This window comes from Pezoporus occidentalis, unplaced genomic scaffold, assembly GCF_034315485.1.
Source record: "Pezoporus occidentalis ecotype Australia unplaced genomic scaffold, CSIRO_AGI_Poc_V1 ctg359, whole genome shotgun sequence".
In the NCBI taxonomy this organism is placed as follows: domain Eukaryota; kingdom Metazoa; phylum Chordata; class Aves; order Psittaciformes; family Psittacidae; genus Pezoporus; species Pezoporus occidentalis.
The window spans coordinates 114,539-129,243 of NW_026915581.1; the positions used below are offsets into that span (position 1 = coordinate 114,539).

A 14,705-nucleotide genomic window follows, 5' to 3' on the forward strand; every position below is an offset into this window, starting at 1 on the left:
CAAGATAAACAGTATAAAGTAACATGAGAAGCCTCAAACCCCCAATATTTCATTTTATTGTATGCATATGGAGAAAAAGAAGGACAGAAGGAACAGTAACAAGAAGGAGGAAAAGGCGAAAGGACAAAGAAAAGGAAATAAGGAGAAAAGGGGAAGTACAAGTAAGATGAAAAACTCTGATAGGAATGGACAGATGAGTAACATTAGTTCTAGAAAAGGAAATTAAAGCAACAAAGAAAAGGAAGATTTTGGATTCCCAGAATTTAAACATGTAGTTATCCCCAGCTTGCATAAAAAGCTGAGTATGTAGCACTCAAAAGACAAGCCACATTTCCAACGCCAATCTAAGTCTCACAGTAGGAACTACAAGGTATACACAATAATCTGATCGTTAGGTAGGAAAAAATCTGAGAAGAAAGGCAAGTACTACAATGTTATTTAAAAAGCAGTTCTGTATTACTTTAATATTAATTTTTTCACCTGTAGGAAGACCTCTGGATGACTCTTCCAAAACACACCATGCACTAACATTTGAGACCTCCAGCATATTCTTCATCTTTGGCATTTTCGATTTTTTCCCCTCTGTTTTGGAATCAGCTCTTGTATTGGCATTTACTTGCAGCTACTCCTGCCAGTGCAAAAGTAGCACTGTCTAGACTATGTACATATTTATGTCTCTTAAAAATAATTCAAATGATAGTTCTACAGCTCTTTCAACTCCAAAATCGTATTTCTTATTTCTTACATATTCTGCTGCCCTACGAATTCAGAATTACTAACAAATCAATCCTGATTAGCTCATAGGATCTTCCCTGCTTATTTCTGTGAGACAAAGATGTCATAACATCTAATTACAAGATGACTCACTGTGAATGAACTTCATAAAATTTCCCAGCTCTCTGAAACAAAAACCAGCAAATGCTTCTGACAAAATCAGTTTGTTTTCCCTTGTACAACACACAGTGTAATACAAGTAAAGGCCACAAAATACATTAAAAGTAGCCAATAAAGAATTACATATCAATGCTTGCTCCAAAATATGGTATAAATATCACACACAAATGGTCCTATCTTTCCAGCTGCTTTAATAACCAGTGTAGTAGTATGTAGGGGAAAAAAAAAAAGCCTTTTCTAGAGAGTCGGTCACACAGATGAAATACAGTATCTTTTATTTTTACCACTACTGTTATTTATGCTAACTTTTTTTAAGCTAGTGGTAAAAATTCAGTGCTGGACACAATATAATCTTCATTTTGTTACATAGATATACTTTGGTGACAATAGTTGCCATTTTTATGATTCTTCCCATTTGTTGTGATTACTGTGAACTTAAGTTCACACATGCTTGCAGAACAAAACAAATGCTGAACTTATTCTAATACCTGGTAGAGCCATACTGCTTAGAACAGGCTTACAGTGCATTATCACTGGGAGCATGCTGGAGCATTACTGGAGATGGATTCATTAAATCAGTGTTAAAAGCACCAGCTTTGATGCAGGTGAATAATCACTCCAATTGTACTTCACCCCATATAAACAAAGTACAGATATTAATGACAAGTATTTCATTTTACAGCCCAAAAAAACAGACAGAAACAACATTTTATATATTTAATTTAATTTAATGAGAAAACCATGTTTTCTCTTGGCTGAGAGCTGCTGCTCTTACCACCAGGCAGAGGTAGTTTCACTCAGTTTTCCCCTCATTAAATTATGAATATAAAAAAGAAAGAAACCTTTTCAAGATTCTAGATGGTTTAGAATTATTTTTAAAAAAATATTAAATACTGAACTTGGATTAACAGTTCTTTGTAGGATACAGTGGCTGGAGAAATTTACACTTCACAGTAACAAAAAATAAGAAAATCAAAATCCAACAGCCTGGACCCTCAGCAACTACCAAAATCTGAAGGTATGGTTACAAAAAAATCACCTTAGGATTTTGAATTATAACACTAATCAAAGAGCTGCTCAACTGATGGCTTTTGTGCTAAAATATGGTTTGCTTTAATCAAAACTTTTAAATACTTGTTAATTAAAAAAATAACTCCTACTCCATTGCAAGTTGCTGGCTTGTTTTATGGCAGAACTTTGAGATGGCTTTAGTGAACTCAATGCTTTAAAAATTCACTCATAAAAGCAAAAGGGACAATTGAAGCAGTTAAAACCACAGGAGTTGCCTTGCAACTGATGTAACTCTAAATGGCTTATGAATAAAGCTGTACAGAAGTAGTAAAATGTTTTGAAGTAGAAAATGAGCAACTCATAAAGAGGAATCAAGCACACTCAGAGCTGCTGCAAACTTTTTTGACTATACTCCAAACTGCCACTGAAATAATGAACAAATGCTACTATAAACAAATATTATGCATACACACATTATGTCCCCAAGTATGGCCCATATCATCTCAAATTCTTATCACTCCACTTTCTACATCCTAGTACTCTCTTTCTCAACAAGTAAGAGACTACAGCATTACTTTACACACCTTCCACTGAAACTTCTGCAGGAATATGACATGTACCAACCCATCCCTTGCAGAACCATTTCTGATCATCCATTTCTTACATCCCTTTTTGTAGTATTCCCTGTAGTTGGGCTTACAGATACTCAAGCACTAGACTAGGTAGCTGCCCTCTTGAACTGACTGGGTGTCAGAACTCTTAGATGAAAACCAGATGACAAGACAATGCATCAATAATACGTTTTTCGTTTCCTTTCCTATCCTCTTTCCTTTCCTACCCTTTCTTTCTCAAACTGTTTGCCTAAACAGCAGTATGACTGATTAACAGGTATCTGTGAATTAGACACTCAGTACAGCTAGTTCAAGTACCAGAAACAGCAATGCCACAAAATGGCATTGATCCTTCTTTGGTGCCTGCCTTATTTAAGTAGCCCCGATGAGTTGAAACAGCCTGTACTGTCACTACCGAGCTTTCATTTAGTCAGAGCAAATACAGACCCTTCAACACACTCTGCAGTGACATCACTGCCAGTTACGCATAGGCATGATGCTATAAACTCAATCGGATATCACTGAAGCACATACAAAAAATATTTCCAGAAGTAACTATGAAATGATTTTTGCTTTCATCCCAAAGAACTGCTGAAAGGTGAAATGGTACAGACATCTGAATCTATATCTATATATTTTTAATTAAAAAAACCTACTTGTCAAAACTCAAACCCAATCTGAAAACAAATTTGCCAGGTCAAAACACATAAACAAAGGGGTGCCAGAAAGATCAATTAATTTACTAAAAAATATCACTGAACTGTCCTCTTTAAATTTTGACATATTTTGACATTCCACTCCTCCAGCAGAAATAAGGGTCTCTTCACGTATAGAATATCCATTAACTGTTTCCTTCCACACTCATTAGTTTTACTTTACAGTAATAGCATTAACATAAACAGAATTACTTCTAATTTAAAACTGTAGGTTATGGAGTAAAATCTCACTTCATCCCAGTAAATACAGTGATGTACCTTTGTTGCACATGTGGCATATCATAATGAGGCAGATTTTGCAGACTTTCAAAAACTCTCTTGCTCTCATATCCATGACACATGGACAACAGTGCTGTATTAAAATTACAAAAGTTATATCTATAAAAATTACTTGAAGCAAAACTTCAAGTAAATGAACCTCAAAGACTTTTATAAAATTTAACAGTCTTTCAAAAAGCAAAAAATATTTATCCATCACAGTAACAGAGACTGGAACTAACTGGTTAGGCAGGTTGTGGCTGATGTGTACAAGAAAACTGAAAAACTCTTGAGCAAGTCATATCTCAGCATGTAAGAGCAGCATGTAGTAGCCCTGTGTCAATGGGGACCTTTAAACATGACCCAAATGCAAACCACTGCAAGTCATCTGGTTCTCCAGGCCTGGGATGATGCTAGACTGAAAGGCATAGCTCCATATTGAGTACACATCATTCTAAGAAAGAAGCGAAGGTAAGTACAACAAATAAAAACGCAGAGTCATTAAAAGCTATTTAAAAGCATATAGCATGATTCAATCCAAATTCCCTTCAACTCACTGGGAGATGATATATTTCTTGTTTAGGTAACTTATTTCTTGTTTAGGGTAAAAAGCAGTACCTTCTTTCAGTCAGTTACTGGCAGAACAAATAGTTATCTCTCAGGTTATATTGTTATGGAAACACATTTTAAAGTTTGGTTTCATAAAACAAGTGCCCAGGGAGAGGTTAAGCTCTTCCCATCCTCCCTGCTTTCCACCAGCTAGGTACTGTCCCCTCATTTCCACCAGCAGAATGGCCTGTGTGGCTGTCCTGTGTGTTGAGCAGAAGGCACAGTGTGAAAACCTGGTGTTAGCTCTCACAATATGATCAACAGCACAACCGCAGAACCAGTAGTGGGGTAACAAGCTGGAAACAGCACTGCAGAATTGCTATGCAAGGAATTTTTGCCATTGTCCACTTAATTTACCCAAACAAACCATTTGGTGCCAAGTCTTTAATGGGGAAAACATGAATCAACAGGCAAAGGCTACCAATTTTTAGATTTTAAAGGAAACTGCAAGCGAACTTCGTTGTTTGGGTTTTTTCTTTTTTTCCTTAAATTCTCTTCCTGTACCAGCTGCCAAGAAATCCTTCTTTTTGACTAAAAAGCTTCAAAATATTTGTGTCCTCAGTTTACACCTCCTTCCTGAGACAGTCTCTCAGTGAAGAGGCATCCTGTTACTAATTTCTATTTAATATTAAAACCAATGTGAAAATACCTCAGCTAACAAACAGAAGTGATACATGAAGCAAGGAACAGGAACCCAATAATGTCTAGCAGACAATTTTATCTGTAAGATTGATTTTCTTCTTTCATTTCTGATACAATTCGAGTTGGCAACAGTATACAGAAGAAGTTCAGAAAAATTACATTCACTTGTTAGAGAAGTGCACAGTGTTCTGTTGGACACAGTCTTCTGTCATTTTGTCTACAAATGGCAAGAGCAACCAAGCATGGCGAAGCACACAGAAAACAAATCATTGCTTTTAAAAGGGCAAACAAATAGGGAAAAGCCATTAGAATAATAGTACAGTCTAATTTTTAATTGCAAACAATCTATTTTCAGTATTTACATGCAGATAAAGTAATCCTAATTTTCTATATTTAAAATACAGACTTTCTATATGTTCATTTTCGTCCAATCTTTATTTAAACAGTCTCCTTGCTCTGGGTATGATGTCCTTGCCTTTTGAAAGAAAATGCGACTGTTGGGGTTGCCATGACCTTCAAAACCCTGCTGTGAACCATTCTGAATGCTTCATAGTTTACATGAGAAAAAGATTTTAGAAAAGAAATAAACTGTGAAAATCTGTTAGGGGGATATTTCTGATCAACAAGAACTGAAAAGAGAACTTCAAATTTGTCACACTGATACTAGTAATGTGATGGGGTTTCCCAGAACAGAGTATCTGCGTCTGAAAATATTAGAGCAATTTCTTTGATATAGAATGATACTCCCATAATTAAATGAGCACTTGCTGAAATTAAGATCCAAAACTACAAACTTAAAGGAATGTAAAAATATTTGGATAAATAGTCTTCAGTTTATACAAAGCTTGGGTACAGCAAAAATAAAAGATAATATTATGTGAACTATGACAAGGACAAGACCAAATTAAATTACTTCTTTTTTACTCCAAATTAATCAATAATACTTAATGAATAATTTTTACTCCAAATTAAATACATATTTTGTATTTATGCTGCAAAATATGATTACCTTAGAAGAAAGCCAGAAACCTCAAAACTGTATTGATGAGTAACAATATTCAATACTGGCACACGCAAAAAAACAAATCTCAAACCAAGCTCATTGTGCTATTTCAGACACACCGATGAAATGCTCAGTTGCTAAGATTAATATTTTGGAAAAATACAAATCAGTAAATAACTGAAATATAATTGCCCAACATACAGGGAAGTATCAGCATTTGAACCTGAAAAAAGAAGTGATACTATTGGAGAGGTAAGACAGAAGGGCATTGAAAATTGCACATGTTCACTTACAACAGCCAGAGTTTTAAAGTTGTGCTAGGTGGACTACTGGCTTTGCAACACCACAGAGAACAGGCTATTGAGATATAGAAATAATAAAAATTCTACTAAATTTCTTCACTGATGCACATACAGGCAGTACGTGACACATACCAGCCTCAGATCTGAGGTAGCTCCTGAAGGAAGGGCTTACAAATTACTTGTGTCTGTTCACTGGCATTTTAGATATAAAGTGAGAAAAACATATCTCAAACTAAAAACATTGTTGTATGACTGAATGGAAACATAACCAAGAGGCAACTGAGCTGTGGCAATAATTAGGATTTGAGAAAGTTAATAAGAATGAATATTGATACTTTGTATATTCTGTTCTCTTCAATGAAGAGCTGGAACTTGAATGCAGTTATGCAAACTTATGTTTATTCCCACCTAAAGTACTCAATGCTTTTTGCAATGTACTATTTTTAAATATATGAGGAAAATCTGGTTTTAATCTGTTAAGGTTTCCCAGCAACACATTATCCTTCTCTTAAGTCTTTTTTTCTTAAGGATATTGGTGACCACCTATTACAAAAAAGGCACGCAGTAACTGCTATAGGTTTTAGAAATATAGTGTACTGCCAGTCCCAAATTCCCCATCTCATGTTTTGTGCTGACTTTAACAGTTATAAATCCCCCCCCCCCCATTTTTTCCAACTATAAATTTGTGTGTTATGTTCAAAAAAAAACAAACCAACACATCAGTATTCTGAAATTTGGATTCCATCTTTGTCTTTGATCAAAACCAGGCAGCAACTGCAAAGATTCACTATGACAACTGAGAGTAAAGCAATTTAAAAACGTCATTACATTCTTTTATTTGAAGGTTAAAAAATGCTGCTGTAATTTTCAGTACTGTCTCTTTTGTTTCAAATTCCTCAGCAAAATGGAAAAAGCTCTAAATTCCTGAATCTGGATGTGTTTTTTGACTCACAGAAACAGTATTTCCATCAGTGGTTTAGGAATAAATAAAATAACTTCAACACAGCCCTTCCATAAATAACATAGTAAAACAGAAATCATCAAGAAATGTGTATTAACATGAAAGCTATTAAAAATAAGGATGACTGTGGAATATGAAAGCTACAGAATGGTACCAGGTAAGACATGGTAGCAGGTGACAATGTACAGAGGGTTGGGTTTCCTCCCCCCGATAACAAAATTGATAAACTGTATGCTAAGGTATGCATGCATGTGGCTACTGCTCACCTGTGGAAAAGGGAGAAAAAGGAATAAAGGAATATGAGCTAAAGCAAATACTGTGACCAGAGCTATTCAGGGGCACCCTAGGATGCAGCCCTGCATCCGATCATAAAGCCTGGAAAAGAAAAATCTATGTGTTTATGCTCTGATCACAAGTGTTGCCTGACCACCTTCTGCTGTCAAGACCTGGGGTGCTCTCTCTGGCATTGCTGAAAAACTACCAGAATGGGTGGACGGGGTATCCTGAAATCCTCACAATGTATGAAGGTGAAGGACCTAGAGATGAAGCATGGCATAAGCACCATACTAAATTCTCAAGTGCCTACATGTGCCATAATGATGTTTTCAGTTTTGTTTCCTGCTCTTTTCCCAATAATTGCTAAAGCTGTATATGTTGCTTCAGCTGATACTTGAACACTAAGCTGATATTTTCATTTGTAAGACCTGTTTAAAGATCAGCGATGAAGATAATAGTACTAAGGCAGCCATGTAACTTTGGAGGTGCTTCACCTAAGGCTTAGCCAGGGATGGTAAGGAGAGGATTTCCTAAGATTCAAGGAGCCAGTGCCACCTGCCTTGTCAGGATACCTTGGAAAGCATGTCCTATAAGATAAAACCCCATTGGGTCTACTGCAGGTATCTATGACGACTGACACCTTCATTATGGTTCGACGACAAATGCTCAGAAGCTTAGGATATGACAAACAGGTAACTAAAGGATTCTCTCAGTAAAGGTGCTGCTGTCTGGAAGACAAATAAAACGATGCCTGTAAAAAGAAACACAGAGCAGCGAAGTGTCCTAACAAAATAAGGACATGAATTGGTGACTGAAATGCTATGTACCTATGGCATGACATACTGAGCAAGGAAAGATAGCTCAGACTCTGTAGTTCTTGTGAGAAAAAAACTTCACCTTCATCCAGTAACAGATATGCACAGTAACGCGGAAGATGTGAACTTTCCAACATTTGTACATGATATTTATAATTGCAGAAAGCAGAACATTTCACAGCTTGATGTCTTCCAAGGAACATCATGTTATTCCTTTAATACTGTTCAACAAGATAACATCAACATGTAGCATAAGACCATTACCTAAATGCAGAAAAGCATTAAATATTCTCAGATGATTCTGAAATAACTTTAAAATAAAAAAATAAGCTAAGGCCCATGTTACAAATAACAGGGTTTCTTTTTAATGTTTTAGGGAAAATATGCAGATTTTGTTTTTTTTTTGGGGGGGGAGGTGTCAACAAAATTAAAACTCTATGAATGTACTCCATATGCATAAGTGCTCAGAATCTTTAACACCACAGGCCTATCATTTGGGGCTGTTTTGTACAAATTACTGAAAGAGTTACAACTTGCTTCAAAAATAAGACGACTCTGAAGCTGTCCACTTACACAATTTCCATCTTTTTTAGACAATACTTCCTCTGTTTTGCTCCGAATCATAGCAAGAAGATATCTCCAAAACTTGTACTGCATGGCTGCTGTATATACTATCTGAACCATCATAACTAGGCAACTCATCACTAGCTAACAGTCAGCCCTACAAATAATTCTGACTCTAAGTTGTACTTAGAGCGATTGCAGAGCCAAGGGCAACCAGCAAAGTTGGCATGAAAACACATTGCCTTTTCTTTAATCTTGTTTAGAATACATGAAATAAGAGAACAAAAAATTATATACATCCATTTGAGGCGGCTTTTTTTTTTTTTAAAGCCTATCTTCAATCACATTTTATAACCAAGCATGCTGTAAAACCTTTTGAACCACTTCCAAACTCCTTAAGGTTTGCTCGCTATTAGTAGAAACAAGAGACTGGTTCTGCCTGGAGAAAAGATGGCTTAGGGAAATTCAAAGAATAGCTTTGCAATATTGAAGAGAATACAAAGCACAGTTCTTCATGGAGGGGCATCCTCAGGAAGAAGAGATAAATAAATAAAAAAAAAAATCTCAGTGGCAGCTGGGCATGGGAACCAGCAGACAAGAAAAGTTGTGTAAATTCTGCCCTTGATACCTTCCAAAATCAGCTAACCAAAAATCTGTTCTGAGTTTAATCTTTACCCTGTCTTGAGCATCAGGTTGGACGAGATGAGCTACATGACCTCCTGAGTACACTCAGACAGTAAGTTAAGAAGGTAATTTAAGCAATCCTGTAAATTATCAGTGGCTGTCTAAAATGCATTCTTTCCTCTCCTCTGATAAGCTAGGTTATACCTAGCATTAAACTCACTCAGTGAAGACTATTCCTCTTCATGTGTTTTCTTTGTCCATTATGCGGATAAAAATTTACATTCTTAAAAGGTATGATGTAGAACTGAGGCTTCATGGTCTCTATAAGATGTGATCAGAAAAAGTTACTTCAGCTCTTGTTTCTATACTCATGTATCATCTCTCAAATTTCCACTCATAAACAAACTAATCCTAGATACTTGATTTTAAGTTTGCTTCAGAATTTTTATTTTATTAGGGTGTCCTCTATTCTTTCAGCCTGCTCACTTTCTTCGATGACTAAGGTATTTTCAAGACTATTAAGAAACAGATGTTGTTCCTCCCCTGTTTCAGCATACTCCACGTATTAAGTGGACTTTCAGGCATAATTTGAAAACCTATATGCCACTTTCAACCTCACAGACTATCATATTAACTTGTGCATTAATTTTAGCCCACCTGAGGTTTAGAATAGAGCCACAGGTGTGAACATAAGCTTTTCCTCCCACCATTCACTCCTGAAGCAAAATTGATAAAAAGAGTAACAACAATAGTACTACTGTACACTGACTAAAACTTCTGTCTGCTGTGAAAGGAAAAGTGGTTACTAGTGCTCTCAGGAAATCCAGAGAAATTAAAATCTGATGTTATAGAGTAGCAATGTAGGAAGTTATGTTTAGAAGATTAAGAAAAAGTAGTGGTGAAAATTATTCCTTTTGCCACTCACACTTTGGAATTAATTCTGTAAGACCACAAAATATTATTCTCCAGTTCATAAATATATTCCCTCATAGTGTATGAGTAGACATCACAAGTAGACACATTTTATCTGTTATGAAGAAATGACTGCAAACATACAGATGCAGAGAAGAGCCATACATCATCTGTTATATGTAGTTCCAAAACTAAATCTGTGTGGGAATCTATTGAATATATACAACCAGTTAAAGTTTGCGCTTCAAATACACGCCAAGAATACTCATACTTAAAGAATCCAACTTTTTGCTACCAAAGGCTATAGTTACACAACCCACTGAGATGGAAAAGTTCTGCTGGAACAGCAGAAGGAAATATCCTGCTGTTGCTCCCTATTGCCATAACTAGGATGGTGCATAATATGGAGATAAGGGATATTCATATGACAGACAGCTTAAAAAGCACACTCACTCTTACACACTTCCCTAGTAGAGTTTTTTAGAAAGATTCTAATTCTTTATTTCATTTCTATTTAATGTGGCAACAGATGAGAAAACTCGGGCAGAAATAGTGAACCAGTTACAATTATTAGAAATACCTAAAATCTCAAAAAATACTTCATACCAGTATAAGGGTCCAGGAGCGTTGCTGCCTTAATTCACGGTCTCTTTTATGTTCACAGAAGTGAGACTTACCTAAGTGTTTGAAAAGAAGCTTTTTGAGGAAGAAATAGAAATCAGGTTTATTTCAAATGTATCAAATTGCTTAAAAGCTTATTTCCACTACTGGCTGTCATCTAGTAGGTACCATTGGAGATGTTATAAAAATCTGTTGTAACCACTATAAATAAGCTTGATGCCAATCTAAATTCTCATCCCCCTTTTTCACTGAAGAAGACTTCCTTGAATAATTTTCCACTGGATAATTTTGGCAAAGAAAGAGGGACAGTCTTGCCCCTCTACAAATAACAAATTATAAGGAAAAGAGATCAGCCTGTATTTCGTGAAGAATCCATGCTAGAGGCTCCAGGCTTCCACATTCATTTCACATATCCTATGCATCTTGCTCAAGACACTAAGCCACAATGCTCTGGTGACAGTTTGCCGTAAGATATAAAATAATAGAAAATTATTTTAGTTATTAGTCACTCAAAGGAGACCACTCCACACTAAGGCATCTTAACAGACATTCATGTTGCACACCTCATTCAAATGACTGGCCATGCATATGGGCTAGATCAGCATAACAGTACTCACAGGCAAAGCAGATACTGGTTTCTTGGTCTGCTCAGACTGAATTATTCAGACAGTAAATATGAGATCCCTGAGGATACTGCAATGTATTTTACTCACATAGAAACTGCCTGAACTGTATATGTCTGAAATCATTTGCAAGGCCACCCTAGTCTGAGATTTTAGTACAATATACACCATTTTTTCTTAGGCAAGCTTACATAGTAGATTTGAATGTAAATAACAGTATTAAACCAATATTTAATTACTAATTTTACATACATTTAAATCCTTTTGGAATGCAGCAGATGATGTTCATTTTCAGATACTACTTTTACAAATTAAAAAAAAAAAACAAACCCTCCAGTTACCACATAACCACAGGACACTTCCTTTAACAGCTCCTACAATTTTCAAATGTTCACTGCAGGAAAGTGTACTGTCATTTGCACAAAGAGGGAGCTATGTCTTTGCAGATCCCTCAGGGTGTCTTTATTTCTTCCTTAACAGAAGCTGAGAAAAAGATAAGCAAGAGGCTCCCAGGCATTCTGTTTCATACTAATGGCAGATACCACTACAATCACAAAGCCACACTCTTACGCCAGGTAACTAGAGGGATGAAGGAGAAGAACAACCCAGATTATTTCTTTAGTACAACAGCCTTTTGTTTGGATATTTCAACTTCAGCATGTGTAACAGATATGCCAGATGGCACCAGACGTATGTAGGAGAAAGTACATTTTGGCACACATGTTAAAGGAAAACAGAGATCTAAAGGTAACCACAAGGACTGCTAAACATGGGTACCACCAGAACTGTAATGCCTCCAGGACTTTTTACTCACATATTAAAACCAGTAATGGCATCAGAGGAAGTGTTTGCTTACAAGCAATTGCCCTGACTATGGAATACACATTAACAGATGAAGAGATCATCTCAGATCAATTAGAAAGCCTTCATGCTTCACTCCTCTTGCTAAAGTATCTGTTTTAGAGAAGTCTATATACTGATTAAGTGACACGTCCAGATGGTACTTATGTCTTATCACAGAATCATAGAATAGTTAGGGTTGGAAAGGATCTTAAGATCATCCAGTTCCAACCCCCCTGCCATGGGGAGGGACACTTCACACTAAACCATCTCACCCAAGGCTTCGTCCAACCTGGCCCTGAACACTGCCAGGGATGGAGTCTTCACAGGCTTTCCGGGCTGCAAGTGCAAACTGAAGCCAGCTCTTGTTCATTTTCTCATCGACCAAAACCCCCAAGTCCTCCTCCGCAGGGCTGCTCTGAATCTCTTCTCTGCCCAACCTGTAGCTGTGCCTGGGATTGCTCTGACCCAGGTGTACGACCTTGCACTTGGCATGGTTAAACTTCATGAGGTTGGCATCAGCCCACCTCACAAGTGTGTCAAGGTCCCTCTGGATGGCATTCCTTCCCTCCAGCATACCAACTGAACCACACAGCTTGGTGTCATCGGCAAACTTGCTGAGGGCGCACTCAATCCCACTGTCCATGTCAGCGATGAAGATGTTAAACAAGACCGGTCCCAACACCGATCCCTAAGGGACACCACTCATTACTGGTCTCCAGCCGGACATTGAGCCATTGACCACAACTCTTTGCGTGAGGCCATCCAGCCAGTTCTTCATCCACCGAGTGGTCCATCCATGAAATTGATGTCTCTCCAATTTAGAGACAAGAATGTCGTGTGGGACAGTGTCGAACGCTTTGCACAAGTCCAGGTAGATGACATCAACTGCTCTACCCCGTCCATCAGTTCTGTAGCCCCATCATAGAAGGCCACCAAATTGGTCAGGCAGGACCTCTTCTTAGAGGATGTAGGATTTTCAATTTATAATCTAGCAGATGAGACAAGGTGGTGTCCCTCTCAGCTCTGGAAAGCTGCTGGGAGATAGTGACCTTTCAAAACACAGCCCAACTTTAAAATCCACCTTTAAGGATTTACTAGAATTCAGCTATCAGATGTGTCACATGCAAAGCAGATGCATTCAACCAGAGCTTCACATGAGCAAAGGGCGTCCAGATCCACCTTACTGGTCTGCTAGTAGGCGGTCTTGTGTCCCAGCTACGTAGGCTGGCTGTAGATCTCTGTCAGAACACTGTCAGAAGATGATCCTGAGACAGCAATTAGAAGTGCAAGGAGTCACATTTAAATATATAACAAACTGAATGCTGTCATTTTTGTCTCTAATAAATACATCATAATTTAAACACATAAGGCCTTTTACCTCACATGCAAAACACGAGAAGATGTTTTTTGCTGTTCTTTTCCCCAGTTATGCTAGAAGAATTGTCTTATTGTTGGGCTCCCCCCCTTTATAAATCGATGCTTTTAAGCACAGGTGCTGAAGTGTGCCATCTCATTTCAGATGCCAGTTCAATTTTTTGAGTATAACCAACTCCATTCTTTTCAAATAGCTCCTGATAAACTACAGAAGTTTAATATTTCTTCTTTTGACTTTGCAAAGCAAAGCACAGTAGAAACTGAATTACTATTTTAAGAGACAATGTGTTTTCCCAGTATCTTTCCACCACATTCTGGCTAACAATTATGGTTAACTCAATGGTTTTACCATTCCGTGACTATCTGTCTGAACACTCCTCAGAGTATCAATTTAAGCACCAAACAGATTTTTAATGTCAGAAGAACTCAGACAACTCCATCCACCAGGTAAATTTGTCATTTCTGAGGCTTAGTAGACTCAGCATCTTATCCAACACTGACAACCTGAAGAAGGTCTGTCTGGGATGAAGAAGAAGGCTCTGCTGGCCTACAAAGAACTTGTGGTAACGTACCATTATCCTCCCCCTTACCCTCTCATTTCTCATAGTTGGATTACTAACTTCCCTGCAGCTTCTGCATAGCTGTGCTTCAGGATCATGTTTCAGGATGTAATTAGCCTTACAAAAAATGAAGGGAAAATGCTTCAGTCATTTTATTTTCCATAAATAAGCTACAAGTTATAGGGAAATCATTCCTGTAAATGGACAAAAGAAAAATTTTCCATGCTAAAAACTTCACCAAAAAAGTTTGATTTAAAAAAGTTTAATCTTTGAAAAGATTATAGGCTATAAGGACAGATACAGACTAAGAAAATATGAACTGAAGAAAAAAGCTCTAATTTTAATAAATGCTGTCTGTGTTAATCTTTAGGCTTGCCAAAATGTATTATCTCTGTAAAATAATAAATCTAAACTAAACATGCTACCTGGAAACTAAATTTCTAAATACATAAACCATAATGGAATAAAATACACAGGTTTTGTGTC

The 14,705-nt window shown here is 37.0% G+C and overlaps 1 protein-coding gene across 2 annotated transcripts in view; it reads right to left on the reverse strand.

The window, feature by feature from the left end:
• Positions 1-14,705, reverse strand: part of CENPP (centromere protein P) — a 140,038-nt gene that overhangs the window by 19,120 nt on the left and 106,213 nt on the right. Inside the window, exon 6 of one of the 2 annotated variants that reach the window (XM_062630682.1) lies at positions 14,061-14,336. The exons of the other annotated variant lie outside the window; for it this stretch is intronic. Coding sequence (XP_062486666.1) covers positions 14,076-14,336 — 261 coding nt within the window. The 3' untranslated portion in view covers positions 14,061-14,075. Of the gene's footprint in view, positions 1-14,060; positions 14,337-14,705 lie in introns of those variants that run through there. 2 annotated transcript variants of the gene reach the window in all.